The sequence below is a fragment of the Thalassophryne amazonica genome, chromosome 17, assembly GCF_902500255.1.
Source record: "Thalassophryne amazonica chromosome 17, fThaAma1.1, whole genome shotgun sequence".
Taxonomy (NCBI): Eukaryota; Metazoa; Chordata; class Actinopteri; order Batrachoidiformes; family Batrachoididae; genus Thalassophryne; species Thalassophryne amazonica.
Window position 1 is genome coordinate 36,726,514 of NC_047119.1, and position 20,879 is coordinate 36,747,392.

General features: G+C 41.0%; 2 protein-coding genes across 4 annotated transcripts; both read left to right on the top strand.

Moving 5' to 3' along the window:
* Positions 1-1,349: 1,349 nt before the first annotated feature.
* LOC117529604 (tRNA pseudouridine synthase A-like) lies at positions 1,350-9,722 on the top strand. Of its 3 annotated transcripts, none has more exons than XM_034192434.1 (6): positions 1,350-1,600; positions 5,697-5,923; positions 6,015-6,152; positions 7,135-7,237; positions 8,790-9,490; positions 9,567-9,722. In XM_034192434.1, exons 1-6 carry the CDS (start codon positions 1,534-1,536, stop codon positions 9,597-9,599), a joined length of 1,269 nt encoding a protein of 422 aa, XP_034048325.1. In that variant the 5' UTR covers positions 1,350-1,533; the 3' UTR covers positions 9,600-9,722. The 3 variants fall into 3 exon arrangements, with proteins under 3 accessions (XP_034048325.1, XP_034048327.1, XP_034048326.1); XM_034192436.1 differs by lacking the exon at positions 1,350-1,600 and adding an exon at positions 1,890-2,033 and having other exon boundaries at positions 9,567-9,721; XM_034192435.1 differs by lacking the exon at positions 1,350-1,600 and having other exon boundaries at positions 5,345-5,923; positions 9,567-9,721.
* A 1,229-nt stretch (positions 9,723-10,951) lies between these two features.
* Positions 10,952-17,918, top strand: LOC117529602 (nucleolar complex protein 4 homolog). Its single transcript, XM_034192433.1, has 15 exons — positions 10,952-11,137; positions 11,284-11,404; positions 12,674-12,780; positions 12,975-13,082; positions 13,169-13,318; positions 13,451-13,553; positions 13,647-13,681; positions 13,770-13,820; positions 14,724-14,835; positions 14,941-15,001; positions 15,657-15,767; positions 16,556-16,719; positions 16,835-16,917; positions 17,039-17,152; positions 17,660-17,918. The coding sequence occupies exons 1-15, from the start codon at positions 10,985-10,987 to the stop codon at positions 17,777-17,779; spliced, it is 1,593 nt and encodes a 530-aa protein (XP_034048324.1). The 5' UTR covers positions 10,952-10,984; the 3' UTR covers positions 17,780-17,918.
* The last annotated feature ends 2,961 nt before the right edge of the window (positions 17,919-20,879 follow it).

The following is a 20,879-nucleotide window of genomic DNA, read 5'->3' on the forward strand; positions in this document are numbered from 1 at the left end:
GGACAGTGGATAAGCCAAAAAGTAACAATTTAATGTTGTGAATCACACAACGAAATACAGACAATAACAATATTGTGGATTGTCAATTATACACAAGGTGACGTGTGGGCAGGCTCGAAGATAGAAGATGTCTGGCGAGAGAAGAACCGGATCCCACACAGCTTCCACCACCAACGGATCTAAAGAACACCGGAGCCGCCAAGCCCTGCGCCCCAGGTGGCCAATGTCTTCAGCAGTCAGACCCGGTACTGCTGGCAGAAACAGAAACAGTTAGTGGTGGGTGTGTGAACACACACCCAGCAATCTTACGGTGTTTGATTCCTCCAGGAGGGAAACCTCCACCTCCAGATACAGAATCACCCGTGCAGCTCCTGTCAGTCTCTTCCCTGGAAGGAGTGAGAGGCGAAGACGTCGCGCTCACACAATCCACCAATCCAGCTTCAGACTGTATCCACAGGAAAAACGGCTGCACACAGAGCAATGTTCAAACACTCAGAAAATTACAGCAGAGAATGATTACCTGAATGGTAGCTGATTTCTTGGCGGGGAGGTGGAGTTGCAGTCCGGCTTTTATGGAGGATGAAGTTGATGAGTGACAGCTGGTGTTGATGATGTGTGACAGCTGTCACTCCAATAGTTCCGACGCCCTCTCGTGCTTGAAGCCCGCACTCCAAGCAGGGCGCCATCTGGTGGTGGTGGGCCAGCAGTACCTCCTCTTCAGCGGCCCACACAACACCTACTTTACACTTCCCAGCCTGAACAAACCTAGACATGTCTTATTGTCCAACATTCCTATGTATTTATAACCTGCAAATGTTTCCATTAAAAGATGCCAACATAGCCAAAACTAGGAGGTTCTGTAGTCCTCACTGGTATCTATCAGAACCTAAAATTTCAGAGCTGAAAATGCAGTAGTTTATACACAGTTACAGACATTTTGTGGACCCACTGAGCCCATTAATCCCATATTAATCCCATGCTTTATCAGTTAGTGGGGACATAAAAGAATGGGAACACTGAGGAACGCTCAAGTCTGACAAAACTACATACTAGACTAGAAACTAGACAAACACTGACTGGAAGTCACACCCTCAACAGACCGTTTACGCACGCACGCACGCACACGCACGCGCACACGCACGCACGCGCACACGCGCACACGCACACACACACGCACACACACACACACACACACACACACACACACACACACACAGTTATATAGTTTGAGGCCAATTTAAATTCTAGCGGTGACCTGTTAGAGGCAGCATAGTGCTGCAAGCCCTGCAGCCTGCCATAAAGAAGAAGAAGACAAACCACGCGAGACTTGCTTGGAGGGGTGAAAGTTGACGTTGGGCATGTGTGGAATAATAGCATCTCTTAGCTTAGCTTGGGCAGATATTTGTCGGAGTTTATTTTGCACGTTTAACGGGTTTAACATCGTGTTCTTTATTTATTATTTTTTTTTCTAAACTGAATGCCCAGTGCTGTCTGTCGTTTGGATAAATTTTTTGATGATTATTTTTAATTGAAATGTTAAAAATCCGACCGTTGTTGAATGTTTTCATTCATCACCATAGGCTGTTTTTAACAACAACAGGTAACAAAAGGCAAAGATTTAATGTTAATCAGTCTGAATGTTCTGTAGTCTTTGATTTCTTAATTTTGGCAGCAGTTGTCTTCATAGATCTGCTGATGTGACGTGATTAGTGGTAGTTAGTGGTAGTGGTACGTTAGATAATGTGTTATTAAAGGGGTCAAGTGTATTTTTTTCAGTACAGTCACTTGCCCAGTTCCGGATCACTGCTGTAGTATTTGGGCCGCCGTTTCTCGTAATCAGCGCGAATAAGATAATACTTGGTGCCAGTGGAAAGACTGATGTTTTGTCTACAAACGACCACAAGCTCGACCGGATCAGCCATCCTTGTGATCAGCAGAGGAATCAAAACGTCTGGTCTCCGTGGTGTGCGCGCGTTTTCTGACTCACTCATTCCTGCAAGTTTGAAAGAAACGATCTCTGTTAAGTAGCAAAGGTGAGTTAGCCATTCAGTGTCATTGGTTCTAGAGTGGGAAAATACTTACTTACTTGGGTAGAAAATGTCAGTGTGTTATGTCTTGCTGTTTAATTGCTGCACGCATTTATCTCTGACAGGAAAATCTGCTAGTTGTGGATCACTGAAGCAGCCTTGTGAGCCATGCGTACTTTGGGGGTCAGCTCAACGTCACGAATGGGCATGAATGTGGGGGCTTTTACTTTGTAATTCAGGAGAAATCACCTCCACACATTTAAAACCCTCCTTTGCTCTCCATCTCTAACAATATAAGGTGCGAAATGATAGCAAGGGGCATCTTGTGCTATCCTGACCCACTTCATTGAGTTCTGGTCAAAAGCTTAGGAGGAGATGTCAAAATCCAAGAATGTTTATTACCACAGATTTTAGTTTATCTTCATTTATTAAGGAATGCCGCCCAATTTGAGTAAACACTTCATTTTTTGCTCGTAAAAACGTATAACGGTGCCTTTCGAAACTAAGTAAATTCTCGTTTAATAAGTATAATTTATATGATTTTGTGTTCAAAACACATTCGCGGGCACAGCGTGTATCATTCTGCATTAGAAGGGCTCCAGCCAGATGCCAGGAATGCCCCCAAAGTGACACAGAGTGTCGTGATCCAGAACCGGGCAAAGTGATCCATTTCTGGCAAATATTTTCACCACACATAATGTAGCGTCACACTTTAAGTGGAAGGGCTACCCCATCCAGACTTTTTCAGCTAGATAACATCCAAATACCCAATACAACAATACCCAATAAAGGACATTCAGTTGCATTATGGCTCTGTTTAGCGGGACTTTCAAAAAGCAAATCCAGAACTGGGCAACTGTTTAAACTTTAAAAACAAAAAGATTGAAGTTTATAGTGTTTCCAGATTTCTGAGAATCGTCACTCCCCACATCCCTTTAGTCCCTCAATTGTCTTTTTTCCCCCCATCTACATGTTCCAGGCAGTATATCATGAACTGATGAACTCCAGAATTTACTGGAATAGGGCACCGCAGTCTCATTTGAACCCTGCGTGATATCGTGGGATTTGACCACTTATGGGGACAGCTGGCCCTGTTGCACAATAGTATATACACAGCATAACTTCACATGGAAAAATGGTGTACTGTTTTATTTTTGACTGCAGTCACCGAAGCAGTCATGAAAAGTGTCTTTTTTTTTTCTGTACCTAGTGGAGAAGGGAAGATGAGGCAAATGGGAGACGTCGTGTCAGTAAGTGTTAGCCTACACAGCTAACCAGAGTAGCTCTGTTTTCTCACCTGCAAAACTGCCTCAACATGTTTGAACTCCGCGTCATAAACAAACCGCAACACATGTCCATTTTCCCACCGCATCATCACTTTTTCTTTGCATTTTCACTTTGTTTGTATGCAATTTGCCCAAAAACTCAGAGAAAATGCCATGTTTTTTCCCTGGAAGTAGAGAAATTACATCATATGCATCATATTTTACCCCATTAGCGCTCACCCTCAAATGAGACTGCCGTGCCTAAGTCTCGAGGTCGCAAAACATGCCCCTAGAGGTTAAATGCCTGGATTACGGACCTTGAGAATTGCTGGAAGTGGTCTTTCTGCACACTTCTGGAATCAGTCTCAGCTACATAGCAACCATGCATATTACTTTATCTTAAATGGCCAAGGGTTGGGGATTATTTTTTCTGAAATTACAATATTTTGAAGCAATACTTCTGCTTCTGGGCTGCAGCTTTCAGACGTCTTGCACCATAGTGGAATTATGATGAGGTTCAAGTCCAGTTTAAAGTATTTCCAATTTGCATACTACAACCCCTGGCAAAAATTATGGAATCACCGGCCTCGGAGGATGTTCATTCTGTTGTTTAATTTTGTAGAAAAAAAGCAGATCACAGACATGACACAAAACTAAAGTCATTTCAAATGGCAACTTTCTGGCTTTAAGAAACACTATAAGAAATCAAGAAAAAAAGATTGTGACAGTCAGTAACGGTTACTTTTTTAGACCAAGCAGAGGAAAAAAATATGGACTCACTCAATTCTGAGGAATAAATTATGGAATCACCCTGTAAATTTCCATCCCCAAAACTAACACCTGCATCAAATCACATCTGCTCGTTGACATTAACCCTATGTCATGAAATTGACCCTATGTGTCTTTTTGCAAGGAATGTTTTCACAGTTTTGGCTCTATGGCAAGATGCATTATCTTCTTGAAAAATGATTTCATCATCCTTAAACATCAGAAAAGTGTCCAAAATATCAACGTAAACTTGTGCATTTATTGATGATGTAATGACAGCCATCTCCCCAGTGCCTTTACCTGACATGCAGCCCCATATCATCAATGACTGTGGAAATTTACATGTTGTCTTCAGGCAGTCATCTTTATAAATCTCATTGGAACGGCACCAAACAAAAGTTCCAGCATCATCACCTTGCCCAATGCAGATTCGAGATTCATCACTGAATATGACTTTCATCCAGTCATCCACAGTCCACGATTGCTTTTCTTTAGCCCATTGTAACCTTGTTTTTTTCTGTTTAGGTGTTAATGATGGCTTTCGTTTAGCTTTTCTGTATGTAAATCCCATTTCCTTTAGGCAGTTTCTTACAGTTCGGTCACAGACATTGACTCCAGTTTCCTCCCATTCGTTCCTCATTTGTTTTGTTGTGCATTTTCGATTTTTGAGACATATTGCTTTAAGTTTTCTGTCTTGACGCTTTGATGTCTTCCTTGGTCTACCAGTATGTTAGCCTTTAACAACCTTCCCATGTTGTTTGTATTTGGTCCAGAGTTTAGACACAGCTGACTGTGAACAACCAACATCTTTTGCAACATTGCGTGATGATTTACTCTCTTTTAAGAGTTTGATAATCCTCTCCTTTGTTTCAACTGACATCTCTCGTGTTGGAGCCATGATTCATGTCAGTCCACTTGGTGCAACAGCTCTCCAAGGTGTGATCACTCCTTTTTAGATGCAGACTAACAAGCAGATGTGATTTGATGCAGGTGTTAGTTTTGGGGATGAAAATTTACAGGGTGATTCCATAATTTATTCCTCAGAATTGAGTGAGTCCATATTTTTTTCCTCTGCTTGGTCTAAAAAAGTAACCGTTACTGACTGCCACAATCTTTTTTTCTTGATTTCTTATAGTGTTTCTTAAAGCCAGAAAGTTGCCATTTGAAATGACTTTAGTTTTGTGTCATGTCTGTGATCTGCTTTTTTTCTACAAAATTAAACAACTGAATGAACATCCTCCGAGGCCGGTGATTCCATAATTTTTGCCAGGGGTTGTACACACAACATTTCCAGGCAAGTCTGGAAGTATGTGAACAGTAACACATTTTCGGAGCCCATAAGTAATTGGACATATTAATGCAGATCATCACTTTTTCAGCCGCATTTCTGCGGAGGCATCAGGGGTGGGTGAACATTTCCAAGCAACTGGAATTACTGATTGTTGCGCAAGGAAAATCATGATTTGGTAACTCTGATTTCAAGCAGTCGTTCAGTTTTGTGCAAGTAATGTGCCACTAGTCACAGTCCCTTAAACGTGCATGTATGTGTGTGTAAAACACAGGGGTGTTTGCACAGAATATGAGGACATTATGTGCAGTTGTTTGCATAATTGTCATGTTTTTTATTTTTAAACAGGCAGTTTTAGTAAATCTTTTTTCACAATGAGTGACGGCTCTGTGGATGAGGAAGCAGCCAAGCTGCTGAAAAGAGCCAATGAGGAAACTCAAGACTCCGCTGAGACGCTGCACGCCACAAAAAGACTAAAAGCAGAGCTGGAAAACATCAGCGAGGAAAAGAAATATCCCAAAAAGAAAGTCGTTCTTCTCATGGCGTATTCCGGGAAGGGTTACTATGGCATGCAGGTGTGTAGCTGGTCTTTCCTCTGAGTTTGCAGCCAGCACTTCTGCTGAGGTCTCCTAACATTTAACTCTTTAAATGTTGTCTGTGTTCCAGAGAAATGTTGGAAAACCTCAGTTCAAGACTATTGAAGACGAGCTGGTCACTGCACTTATAAAATGTGGTTGCATTCCCGAGGACCACGGTGAAGACATGAAGAAGATGTCTTTCCAAAGATGCGCAAGAACAGATAAGGTATGATTTTGTGTTCTATTCCCCACCCCTATTTAGTAATAGATCAGATAATATCATTTTTACAGCAAAATCTTGCAAATGCTGGTACAAGCACCAAATTTGGCGTGATAGTATTGAACAAATCTGGTAGATTGTCCACTTGAAAATCCAAGATAGAAGCCATTTTCCAAGAAGGCCACCTGAATAACCTCCCGAAGGTGCTGCTGAAATGCTCCTATCATAGCATCATGGAAATCCAAGATGGCGCCTAATTTCACGATGGCTGCCAAATCGACTTCAAAATCTTTTTTTTTTCTCGTCATAAAAATGTTTAATTATTTGATTTGTGGGATCTTACTGTCAAATTGTAGGTTTGCCGGAATGCTTGATTTAATTTTTCATGTTGCAACAATATGACACTTAGTGGTACAAATTGCCATTTGACCATTTGCTGACTACATATATTAGAAATTACAAGACAGTATATTCAAGACTTAACACTTTGAACCCATTAATGCTAAATAATAAACCTCACTTTAATTTTGCACATAAGCTAATTAAGACATACTAAATACCATAAATAGCAAATGAAATGTAATATAACTAAATGGATTCTGACATCAATATCATTTTACTCGATCAAATAGGAGCATTTCTATGCAAAAATTGATTTTCGCTTAGGTTGTTTTGGTGGCCATCTTGGAAAAGGGCCACCATCTTGAATTTTCAAGTGACCCATGGACCAGATATGCTAAGTAATATCATGAGAATCACCATGCCAAATTTGGTGCTTGTACCACCAAATGCATTATTTTTGCTGTAAAAAGATGAAACTGAGTTTGGTGCCGTTTTGCACCAGAGTGGGGTCAAATACAGTTGTCTGGCTGTGTTCAGTGCCGAGTCCTCCCATGCATCTCCACCCCACCCCAGACACACATACACACACACAGTTTCATTGTATGGAGGGCAGAAACTTTTTTTAATGTTTTAAGTGTTTGTTTAGGGTGTGTCTGCAGCTGGCCAGGTGGTGTCTCTAAAGCTGCGGTTGCTCGACGATGTCGTTGCAAAAATCAACGAGCATCTCCCATCACAGATCAGAGTACTTGGTGAGACTTTGATTCTAAATGTGTTTTCATATTTACACAAACAACCTAAGCATGTTGGGATAAAAGTCACTGAGTGGAAAAACATTTTTTTCTTTTTTTTCCACAATATTTTTATTTTATTTTCAACTTTTACCACTTTTACATACAGCCTTTACATTTGTATAGCTTCATTAAACTTTCATACTGTAAGTTGCTGCATTTATTTAGAGACAGGAAATAAAAAACAGAACAAAACATAACGCTCAAAACACTCAAAACAAGAACGCTCCTCCTGTTAACGAAGATGGTAATCTATATATAACCAAGATTTGTTTGTAATTCATGCAAATTAAAACACATATATAGAAAAAAACAATATAAATCCCACAAGATTGGGAACTGCATTATCCAAAAAGACTAGTCATCCATTACTTCATCTGTTAAATGCAAGTTCTTAATGTAGTTAATGAAAGGGCTCCATATGTCCTCAAATACATGCCGTTTAGCCTTTAATATGTAAGTTATTCTCTCTAATGGAAGGCTTGCTTACATCTGTCTTATCCATTGAGTAGTACTAGGTCTATGAATCGTTATCCACAATACTGCAACACATTTCTTAGCATAAAGCAAGCTGAGGTCTATAAATGCACGCTCATTCCTACTATAGTTATGTTTCTCTGGGTATAGGCCCAACAAAAAAAGTTTAAGGTCCAGTAAGATTTTTAAAATTTTAATCTTTCTGCATTGCCAAATGCAGTGAAATAAAGTTCCTCTGAATTCCATACATTTTGTGCATACATCTGGTATATTTTTATTGTATCTGTTTAAATCTATCAGTGTCACATATGTCCGCATTACCCATTTGTACTGTATAAGTTTAAGATGTGTATTTATAGACATAGGCTGCTTTCCAATCCTCATCTGAAACTTCTTGATGCAAATCTTCTTTCCATGCATTCAACTTATACTGTGCATTTTCTGATGAATAAGTGTCAGCAACCTGTAGACTTACAAAATAATACCCTTTCTTAAACTGTTCTTTATCATTTCCTCCAGGGATGAATGTGGGGGTCTAGTAAGCAAATTATTTTGATTTGCTCTAACAAAACTTCTGAGCTGAAGGTACTTGAAAAAGTGTTTCCTGTTGAGGCCACACTTAAACCTCAACTCCTCAAAAGACATCATAATATCTGAGTCTGTCTTTTTAATTGTACTGCTCTGTACTGGTATTTTGGCTTGTATGGCAAAAATGTAGATGGGTGGGTGGGTTAGTCCATCCTGCTAGATTGTAACTCCAAAACAATGGATGGTTTAATCTTGTACCTCAACAAAACTACTCAACGGATTCAGACTCCTTTTTTTTCTTCTTCTTCTTGTGCATCTTTCTTTTTCTTCTCCTTTCATCAAACCATAGACAATCTGGTATCAAAATTTGAGGATGAGAGACCAACTTCACTCACTGCACTTCACAGCATACATGAGCCTTTTTTCCTGTGCAACTGCAGTGTTTATCCAAATCTCATTTAAATGAAAATGTTTAATGAAAAATACATTTCTGTTTTTGCTGGTACAGGTCTTAAACGGGTGACACAGGGCTTCAATTCCAAAAACAACTGTGACGGTCGCACATACTCCTACATGCTTCCGACAGTGGCTTTTTGTCCAAAAGACTACGATAGCAATAATTTTTCAGCCTTCCACCTGGACGCAGAGATGCGTGAGAGGATTAATCATTTGTTTGCCCTCTATGAAGGCACCCACAACTTCCACAATTTCACCTCCCAGAAAGCTCCGTCTGACCCCAGTGCCCGCCGCTACATCATTGAGATGTCCTGCGGTGAGCCATTTGTGCGCGACAGCGGCGAGTTCGTAGTGATCACCGTGCGAGGGCAGAGCTTCATGATGCACCAGATTCGTAAGATGATTGGCCTGGTGATCGCAGTGGTAAAGGGCTATGCGCCTGAGGAGGTGATCAACCGGAGCTGGGGGCTGGAGAAGGTGGACATACCCAAAGCACCCGGACTGGGACTGGTCCTAGAGCGGGTTCACTTCGACAGGTACAACAAGCGCTTTGGAGGCGATGGGCTGCATGAGTGCCTGGAGTGGGACGGCCAGGAGGAGGCAGTCAAGGCCTTCAAGGACGCTCATATCCTCCCCACCATCGTAGAGACGGAGCGCGAGGAAGGCTCCATGGTCAGCTGGATGTCCACATTACACAACCACAAATTTGAAGCCACGGTGACGGAAACGGAAGAAAACAAGGACCAGAAACAGGTTTGTGTGTATTTGTAGTGCAGACACACACTGACGTTTGTGCCACATAGTAATTTTTTTGTTGTTGTCTTTTCAGGAATATGAAGACTTGGCAAATGTTTCAGATTAAGTCCCCCTGCTTCTAAAAGACATTTTCCTCACAGAAAACTTTTACTTTTATTGAGAACAGTGTTTTTTTTTATGCCTGTTGTTTCCAATAATTTTTCTTTAAACAAAACTTTTATATCTGTGAAGGAACAAGATAATAAAGAAGGAAAAGACCACTCCTCACTCAGTCTGTTTTTATTCTACAGCTGATAATAAGAGGACATATTGTTTGTTTTTGGCAGGATTATAAACCAACTAAAGCCTTTTTTCTAAGAAAATGTGGAATATTTTTGTAAATTTGTTTTGGTGAGGATACTGCATTTGGTAATGATAAAATAATTTTAATTGTTGGAAATTAAGGAGCAGTGAACATATGTTGCACCTGGAATAAGAATCTTCTTGACCAGCTTTTATATTTGAAAGTAACTTCTATAAAACAATAATATAGTTGGAATCGTGCTAAAAATGGTTCTGGACCATGCATTTCATGGTGTGTTCAAATGCAGATTGTAAATCAGGCTATCCCCACTTCACAGTGACATAGTCTGTCAAGTCAGGATTTTTTTTTTTCTTACTTTATTTTGGCATATGTCTGTGACTATTAAGGAACTAAATATAATTTGACTTTTTAAAGTTGTACTTGTTTTAATTAACTTTAAAAGATAAATCACATCCTATTCAAATTCTCCAAGTCGACATGAATGGCTAGGAATTCCTATAAAAAATATTAACCTGTTGTCAGATAATGCCATCATATTATTGTGTAATATGTTCTCAGGTGCCTGTGTAATCATTTCCAGTGACTTAGTCCAGGATGTCACTGATAGCTTGAAACCAGAATGATCCCAAACCCAGACGCTCCATTTCAAATGTTGGTAAACTTACTCGCCAACAAAAGCCGCTGTTCTCTACAAGCCCTACTCAACTTCTCATTCATGGAAGCATTTCACAGAGCAGGAGCCACAAGTCCTTCCGTATTAATGCTGGAATTCACTGGGAAAATTAGACTGATGATTGGTCAATGTAAAATCAATCATTCATAAATTGTAGGTTCAAATTGGTTTTGTAGCGTTATTGTCCTCCGGCCGCTAGGTGGCGAGTTCTTTGAGTGCGTTGGGTTAGTGGCACATGGATATGTTTGATCGATGTGGTTTATTTTTCATTCTTTTGTAATTGTTTTACATCAATAAACAGCTGTGCAATAATGCTGGATGGCAACTATTACGTGAAACCTGTGCATTGCCAAATACATAACGTTAATACAACTTATGTTAAGCTGAATGCACACACGATCAGCTGCTTCTTTTTGACATCAATAAACTAAGTATTATTAGTTGTGGTAGTAGTAGTACTGTGTAGCGTTTGAAGGCGTATTCTTCGGATGCCCCTGAATGCAGCATCAGAAACATGGCGCCGACCAAGAAGCGCAACGTGAGTTCGAAACAAACGGCACAAGACGGAGTTAAAAGAGCTGAAGTCGACCTAAACTGTAAAGTCGAGCGGATTCTCAGCAGTAGAAAACATGCTAACGACGTTTTCGACATTCTCGAGTTGCTACAGGTACAAAAGATGTCACAAACGTGCAACTTTGGGCGCTTGTCGCCAATTAGCTTAAAATGTTGCTAAAACCTGCAGAAGTTCAGTCTTTTTGTTTAAAGGAAAACTGTGTCCTGCATATTTTGTTTGTTTTTCGTCTCCATTATCAGTCGGAGAAAGAAAAGGATGTCTCCAGTGCCGTTAATACGTGCAGTAAATTGTTCTGCACTTTGTTGGAGAAGAAGGAGCTGTTCGTGGGGAAACTGCCTGCAGAGGAAGAAGCTTTGAGCGGTACGACGACATAAGTAATTATTAGAATAAAGAGGTAGTCGTGTAAATGATAAACGCAAATAATGACTGCAGACGAGTTTTAGGATTAAGGTAACCTTTTTGTCCTTGAGCACCCCCTAGTGGTCTGTGAGTGTATTAGTAAAATTTCACATTTTATATTAAGATCCTGTTCTACCTTAAAAGTGTTTCTCAGACGGTTTAGAAATAACTCCAAAGTATAATTCGTGGTAATATACTGTTGGAGTTGTCAGCATACCTATTTTTGAATGTTTGGGAGTTATGTTGTCAGTCTTTTTTAAAATTTTCTTTATTGACAAAACAGCACCCCCTAGTATTCAGCTTATAGGCATATATATTTCTTTAATTTTTTGGAATGCTATCTTTACTGCACGCTAGTGTTCTGCATGCACAAAGCCACTAGGTAGCACAGCAACAAAAATCAAGTGCTGTAGATCAAACTATTAAATTATACACAAGATTTCATTGAGTCGGGAAGTTAAAGGTCTAAAGTTGATTTCAAGAGTTAACATTTTGCATCTTCAGGCCTCGCTCTCACTGCCTCTGATGCGCTTACTGAGTCTGTGGGCTCGTTGAGCGCTGCAGCGGGCCATTCACATCCCCCACCCCCGTCTGCTGTGCGGAGCTGCGGCCAAGTCCGGCAACAGGTCCAGAGAGTACGCTCGCTGTTTTGATGCGGAGCGCTCTGGCAGCCCACAAGGATAGACTTCTTTCGGAAAAATCTGCAGCGCCACAGTTTTGGTAACCGCAGCCGCAGAGCTCCGTGGCCACTGATAGAGGTTTGTATCTTTTTAATGACTTGGATTCTCTGCGGGTCCCACAGCTGTACCCCGCAATGGTAACACCAGAGGCAGTGTGAGTGAGGGGTAACTCCTAATAAACCATTGTTGCATTGTTTGGCGCATGCACAATAAATACTCCACAAGTTGCTTAGGTGCAATGCCTAGGGGTGCAGAGTGTTAAGTGAGCAGTTCTCAGGTGTGCATGCTCCACAGATACGGCTGAATCTACGTATAACGCTGTGGCAAATATCTGTATCTTGTCCCATATGTGACCATCAGAGCAATAAGATCTTTCTAATGGGAATAATGCTTTGTCCCTTCTAGCCATTAGCATAAGTGGGACTTCATACTTAGTCGTGCAAGATTTACGCAGAGCTGACCATGCACATTCAGCTTGTAACATCGGCTTTTTTGCTTTAGTGCTAATCCTGGCTGAAAAACATTTCTTTCCTCGTCTTTGTGTGTCCAGGAGGATACAGTGCTGAGGAGAAGTATCGCATATTCATGCGACACCGATACAATAGTTGTGTGGAGATGTTATTGGAGAACTTCAGCCATGAAGAACACGGAGTCCGGGTGGGTCACCTTTGTGATGCGTCACGGTCATTTTACAAAGAGAGATGATGCTCTGAATACAAAAGGGTTTTTGAGAGCACATTTTATATTTAGGTGACCATTGCTTTTAAGAATAATGAATAATAATAGTGTTCTGGGGTACCATAGGTAGTAAATAAAAATTGGTATTAAAAAACCTTGATGATTGAGTGCAGGAGAGCGCCCTCTGCTGCCTGGTGAAGTTTGCTGCAGAGGAAGGAAAACATCCTCTGGAGGACTTGGAGTGGAGCGAGCACTACAGCTTTCCATGGGAGCTCATCCAGGTAGAATTCTGCATCCATTTGACACATGCAGCATCTTTAGTCACACAGTGGCACAAACACTTTGATAACTTTTCTTTGATTGTCAGTCCCTAGTGGACAGACTACTGTCCAGACGTACGGACAGTTCTCTGCTGATCTCCAGGTTTCAGGAGTTTCTGGAGATGGAGGACATGCGCTATTATGTGATGAGCTCAGTCCGTGACTGTGTGTGCCGGGTTATGGACAAAAACAAAGGGGTAGGAGATGTGTGGTTCATCTGCTACAGTTGTTTTTTTTATATTATCATTAATTAATTATTATTTTTTGAAGTTCTGTGATAGTTATTATATATTTGTGTTAATTCTGGTTCATTTCCCTGTCTGTCTCAGGCTGTGTTGCCTGTCTACCAGAATAATGTTTTCACCCTCATGTCCAACATCTACATGCCAGACAAGGAGTCAGAACTCACCAACTTCATGGTGAAACAAGAAGGTCAGACCTGCTCTTACTGTAATTAACCTCCCCGTCAGTCTGTTGTTTTGTTTTTGTTTTGGTGAATCACTTATTTATTTATTTATTTTGCAGCTAAGCATGAGGACTGGAAAGCTACTAAACTTAAAGTAAGTATTTTATAATTTTTTTTTTTACAAGGTTATCACATTTGCTCACAGCTAACAAGGACGTTATTGATGTTCTGCTTCATTACAGGAGCACAGGCGGGTTTTTGAGAAGATGTGGCTCAGTTTTCTGAAGTACAAGGTAAGTACGGACTGGTTGACTGACAGGGATGTACTAAAGTTTGCTTGAACACTGGTACTCTCCATGTTGGGACATGTCACACAAGCTGCCACCTCCCCGCCAGAAGCTGAGTAATCAGGGACGTTGGAGATCACGTGAGAGAACGTTTGCTGGTGCCCTGCTGGATGCAGCTTCCACCTGAAGCATGCTCACTTCCGCCTTGACTGACGCCACGGTTTGTGTGTTTGTGGTGCAACGCAGGAGATTTACGTGCACAGTTCTCATCAGGTTCGCTGTGGCAGCTGGGGATGGGAGTTGATTAGATTTTGTCATTGTTGATTCTCCATTTGGGTTGGATTCCTTGTCATTTCTCTTCTTGGTTCTTGATGAGTTTACTGTGTGGGGGGCATGCAGGTGTCCAGCGTCGGTCACAATCTCATGTCATCGCTTTGCATCGATGAGAGAAATTGATCACATCTGAAGGATATGATTCTGATAGATTGACAAATTTGGAACTGGTTCTCAACTTGTGATTCCCATCCCCAGTGGTAAACCATGATGAATAGGGGGGGGGCCAATCAGGGATGTCTTTATAATAACAAAATCATAGTTGTTTACCAGAGAGTTCATTCCCTCATGTTAAGAAGGCATTAGAGACCATGTGAACCAGGAGAGTTTATGTTTCCATATCATCCAGCTCTGACAGTCATTTTCAGCCGCCGCCTCTGAAAAAAAAAAATCTGATCTGAAAATCCTCAGACACAAACGGCCGGCACTGTGCCACAGCTGTGCACCACCTGATATAGCTGCACTGACGGTGCTGAGCCACGCCCCCTTCCTCAGTATTCTTCGCTGCACGTGTATGAGGAACAGTTTGACGCTTTTGGGAATACGCTTCCGATGAATGTCTCCTCTCTGTTGCAGTTACCGAGCAACATGTATAAAAAGCTGCTGGTGATCCTACATGATTCAATTTTACCACACATGAACAAACCCACACTCATGATTGACTTCTTGACTGCTGCCTATGAAGTTGGTAAGTTTTGGTTGCCCCACCCTGATATGTTTTGTATGTAGTTTATTTGTAGTTCCTGGAGGGGCTGTTATGTCACTAACATTTTGTTACATTCCTGTTGATTAGGCGGCGCAATTAGCCTGCTGGCACTCAATGGACTGTTTATCCTCATGCATCAACACAACCTGTGAGTAGTTTGTGCAAAATGATTGGCAGTTGTTAGATGTTGTGTGGAACAGTCACATTTATTAGTGTTTTATTTTTAAAGGTGGCACTTAGAATTTTTTTTTTAATTATTGAAGTCAATAAAAGGATTTTTTTTTTTTTTTTTTGCTATCATATCTATTATTTCATGGTACTATTATAATTTTACTTATTAAAAAAATAAAGTGATCACAGGTTGGCTTTTCTGGAAACAATTTAGGATTTTGACCCATGTGGGTAAAAATACACAGCGAAAACACCAGGGTCATATCACTGCTACGCTATGTATGTGTGAGGAAAATATTTTTTCTATCATTATGGGGTTATGAGAAACATCAGAAAAGCATGTTTTCATATTTTCCGTGATTATAAGTTCTTTGAATATATCATGTTTTCATGCTTGCATTTTAACAAGATTGTTTATTGCTAAAGCTTGTGTGAGAATGTAAATGTATCATTTCAGAAGGGCAGACGATTCAAAGTTTGACCTTTGTTAGATACGTTTAGCAGCTGTACTTGAGGGCAGTGAGAGTTGTGACTGGCGAAAATACTGTAGGTTCCTGGTAGAGTTTCCAGTTGTATTTGTAAAGCACTGTGATTAAATGGTGTTTTTGACTCATGTACATTTGTTTTTGCAGAGAGTACCCTGATTTCTACAAGAAACTGTACAGTCTGTTGGAGCCTTCTGTTTTCCACGTGAAGTACAGAGCACGTTTTTTCCACTTGGCCAACATCTTCCTCACCTCCAGGTGAACTTCTTCAGCATTTGTGTATGTGTGTGAGCTTGACAAAATTTTGTGCCAAGGTGGAACTTGGTAGAGAAGTCACCTCAGGAAGACCTTGGAGATGTTTGATGTTAGGCATGTTTCTGTTCCAATGCAACGGTCATGACTTATCGTAAAGTTGTAAATTATGAAGTCCAATGCTGAAAAAAAACCGGTGTGGTTAGGTTGGATTTTTTTTTTTTGCTCAGACATTCGGGTTCCTGTTTATCTGACTTCATATAATAAGAACTACAATCATGGCTGTTGTAACAGTAATATAACAAATGGCGGTTAATTGCTTTTAAGAAGTGATTTTGACTTTTGTCTGATATTTTCGCACTCTTTGTATATTGAAGTTGGCAGCATTGTAGTTTTTGTGAGGACATCTGCAATAACCAATATTGTCAGTGAGTCCAGATTACAAATAAAAAAAATACATATTTTCCATCTTGCTTACCCACAGCAAGCAGCTGTATTAACTTATTTATGTTTATTTTAAAGACAACAAAGCTCAGATATGATACTGTGTGCATCTGTACTGTTTACCGACTTCATAAAGTCAGCTCCGACATTTCGGAACTCTTAAGTTTTCAACTTGGGTTTTTTTGGTCATCATAACTGTAGCCACCAGGGGGATGAGCCTCTCAAATACAGGAAATGGGGAGGGGTGCTAATCATATGTGGTCACATGACATTGTGTGGTATTCGTGATTACAGATATTGAAAACGCTTAAAGCAGCCAGTTATTGGTAATGTGTTTTATTTGTTTCTAGTCACTTACCTGTGTACCTGGTGGCGGCGTTTACCAAACGTCTGGCTCGTTTGGCTCTCACTGCGCCACCTACAGCCCTCCTTTTCATATTGCCCTTCATCTGCAACCTGATCCGACGACACCCGTCCTGCAGGGTCCTCATTCACAGGCCCAGCATGGAAGAAGGTGAGTGTTAATTAGGCCCAAGAGTTCAACCTTGGATTGGTGTAGAATCCTTAAGAATAATGCAATGAAATGAAGCGTTTTTAGGATAGATGGGGATGTTTGTTTGTAATGACAGAACCATTGGAGGACCCATTTCTAATGGATGAAGAGGATCCTGCTCGATCCCATGCTATGGAAAGCAGCTTGTGGGAAATTAAGGTATTTGTTGTTTGGAGACAATTAATCAGCCACAGTGCTGTTTTTATGTTCCTTTTGCAAGTGCAATAAAAGAACATCATGTCTGCTGAGCCGTCCTGCAGTGAAAGTTATTTTCTGTCAGACACTGCAGAAGCATTACCATCCAGATGTGTCCAAAGCAGCTGTGCAAATCAACACGTCTCTCTCGCGAAAAGAAGATGAGATCAGTGAGCTGCTGGAGATAACGGCTTTTGAGGTGACATGAAGCTTGAGCAGCGCTTCTAAATAACAGAATGCATTGAGTGTTTCCTGCAGGGAAGTATCTTTGTGGTCGGTTGAGGTTTCAGGATGGGAAATGTTTGAAGAGTCGTTACCTTGTAAATGCACTATACGCTGCACAGTGATATGCAAACCTAGATTTGATGTTTTGCTGAAAGTGTCTGACTCAGATGGAAAAGTTCGACATGAATACAGTCCATTTACCATAATAACTTGGAGGTAACACCAGACGTTGCGCCTTATGATGCAAAACAGGAAATATGTTACCAGTTGCATCTCAAAAGTTTGGAATGTGCTCGATCAGCTGCAATGCGGTCTCATCTCACCTAGACATTCCTTGCTGTTGCAGTACCTTTGTACATGCTATATTCGCTGTGCGTTTTTCAACAGTCGCTGCATGGCGTGCATCATCATGCAGTGTACAGCTAGCTTTAAAAACCTCCCGCTTTTTGTCATTTGAATAATTCTACATTTGTCTCCACAGTTGATGGAGAGAGACCTGAAGCCGAGCCAGACAAAGAGTGTCCCACTGGAGTTTGAAACGGCCACACACTTACTTAAAGGAGGTGGCGACGTACTGGGACAGCACTTCTGTCTGGACTAAAGTGCACACTGTATTCACAGAGTGGTGTAAATGTCTGGGAACCCCTTCATGTGACTGTGAGCATCTTCTTCCAGCTGATAACCCCCGTGTGGATTCACCATTCATGGCAGAAATGTGGAAAATATACTTATTTTATTGGAGCTCTGATCCCTCGACTCCGTGTTTTTTTTTTTTGTTTGGTTTTTTTTGCCTTGTCAGTGTACCTTTTTAAATAAATGTTTTTTTCTTTTTGAAAATAATTCTGAACAGTCTTTGCCTCAGGAAAAATGTTGGGCTTTTGTAGAAAATGGCTTAAAAGTAGAAGAGCAATAAGAGAGCATACCTGTGCCAAGGCTCAAAGCGTACGCCACGCGTCTTTTTTTTTTGTTCAGGTTCACCACAGTGGATACAGTATGGACCATGTGTTGATTTGGGGCAGTTTTTATTTTATGCCAGATGCCCTTCCTGACACAGCTCCAAATGTACATGGGGCATGGGTGGTTGAACCAGAAACCTTCAGTTTGGGAGGCAAGTGCATTAAGTCAATTTTTTATTAATTTATATAGTGCCAACTCACGACAGTCGCCCCAAGGCGCTTCACACAATTCACAACACAAATGAATCTAAAATCAAAATTAAAAGCAAGAAAAGCACAAAAAGATAAAACACAGTAGAATAAAAAGAAATTACAAACACAAATTAATAAGACAGTCTAAAAAGTGGGTCTTCAGTCTTGATTTAAAAGTCTCCACCGTGTCAGACTGCCGAATAACAGCAGGTAGATTGTTCCAAAGAGTCGGACCACGGTAGGAGAAGGCTCTATACCCCACAGACTTCTTGTTCACCCTCGGAACACACACAAGCCCTGCGAATGCAGGGGCCGCGCAGGTACGTAGGGCTTAACCAAGTCCGCCAGGTAGGAAGGTGCCAGTCCATGAACAATTTTATAAACCAACAATAAAACTTTAAAATCCAATCTGGCAGAAACCGGTAGCCAATGAAGAGATGTCGGAATGGGAGTAATGTGGTCAAACCTTCTACTTTGTGTGAAAAGTCTGGCAGCAGCATTCTGTACCAACCAAAGTCCTCTAATGCTAGACTGCGGCAGGCCAGAAAATAAAGCATTACAATAATCCAGTCTGGAAGAAATATGCATGTAAAGTCTCAGCATCTGCCGTAGACAGGATGGGACGAATCCTTGCCACATTTCGCAGATGAAAGAAGGCAGTCCTCGTAATGTCTCTAATGTGGGGGCCAAAGGACAATGTAGGATCGAAAAGTACTCCAAGATTCCTCACTTTGTCCGTATGATGCACAACACACGAACCAAAATTAAGTGCCAACTGGTCAAAATGATGCCGATGTCTGGCTGGACCAAGGACCATCATTTCAGTCATCAGAATTCAAGAGTAGGAAATTACTAGACAACCAACTTCTCACAGATATAAGGCAATCTTCCAAGGCTTTTATATGGGCAAGATTACCAGCAGTACAATTGAGTATCATCAGCATAACAATGAAAGGCAATCCCGTAATGCCGCAGAATATGCCAAAGGGGTGCTATATAAAGTGAGAAAAGCAAGGGGCCTAACACAGACCCCTGTGGAACTCCAAATTTCATTTTACCAAGGCCAGAAGTAGTGTTATTATACACAACACAATACGAACGAATGGACAAATATGACATTAGCCAAGCAAGAACACTTCCAGTAATCCCAAAGTAATTTTCCAGCCTATCAAGTTAAACACAATGATCCACAGTATCAAAACTCAGCACAAAGATCCAAGAGCACTAAAACCATTGTGGTGTCCGAATCCATTCAAATCAAATAAAATGTATTAATTTATATAGCGCCAATTCACGGTGAAATTGTCTCAAGGCGCTTCAACATAAAAAAAATAAAAAATTTAAAACACAAAAAGACAACCATAAAAGAATACAAGAATAAAAACACAACACTAATGATAAAACAGGGAAAACAAATGAGTCTTTAAACGTGACTTAAAAGTCTCCACAGTATCCGATTGCCGAATGTGTGCCGGGAGATCGTTCCACAGAGCTGGGGCATGGCAGGAGAAAGCTCTGTGACCGGCAGACTTTTTATTCACCCTGGGAACACACAGAAGTCCTGCACCCTGAGAACGCAGGGCCCGAGCCGGTACACAGGGGCTTACCAGGTTAGCCAGATAGGGAGGTGCAAGTCCATGAACAATTTTATAAACTAATAACTACTTTAAAATTCGATCTTGCAGGAACAGGAAGCCAGTGCAGGGACGCCAAAGCGGGCATAATGTGGTCAAACTTTCTGCTTTGTGTCAAAAGTCTGGCAGCAGCGTTTTGAACCAGTTGAAGACCCCTAATCCTGGACTGCAGTAAGCCAGAAAATAGAGCATTACAATAGTCCAATCTAGAAGAGACAAATGCATGAATCAAAGTCTCAGCATCAGCCATAGACAGGATGGGACGAATCTTCGCTATATTTCGCAAATGGAAGAAAGCAGTCATAATGTCTCTAATGTGGAGATCAAAGGACAACGTAGGATCAAAAATTACTCCAAGGTTCCTCACTTTATCCGTATGATGTATAACACATGAACCTAAGCTAAGTGCTAGCTGATCAAATTGATGCCGATACCTCGCTGGACCAAGAACCATAACTTCAGTCTTATCAGAATTTAAAAGTAGGAAGTTACTAGACATCAAACTTCTTACTGATGCAAGGCAATCTTCCAAAGATTTTATGTGAATGAGATTACCAGCAGTTATTGGCATGTACAATTGAGTGTCATCAGCATAGCAATGAAAGGGAATCCCAAAGCGCCACAGTATATTCCCAAGGGGTGCTACATAAAGGGAAAAAAGCAGGGGGCCTAAAACGGATCCCTGCGGAACCCCAAACTTCATGTCCCTACGATCAGAGGAGGTGCCATTACACAATACACAGTAAGAATGACTGGACAGGTATGACATCAACCATGCAAGAGCAGTTCCAGTCCAAAGTGATTCTCCAGCCTATTGAGTAAATATGATGATCCACAGTATCAAAAGCAGCACTAAGATCCAGCAGCACCAAGACTGTAGTGGTATCTGAGTCCATTGCTCGCAAAAGGTCATTCACCT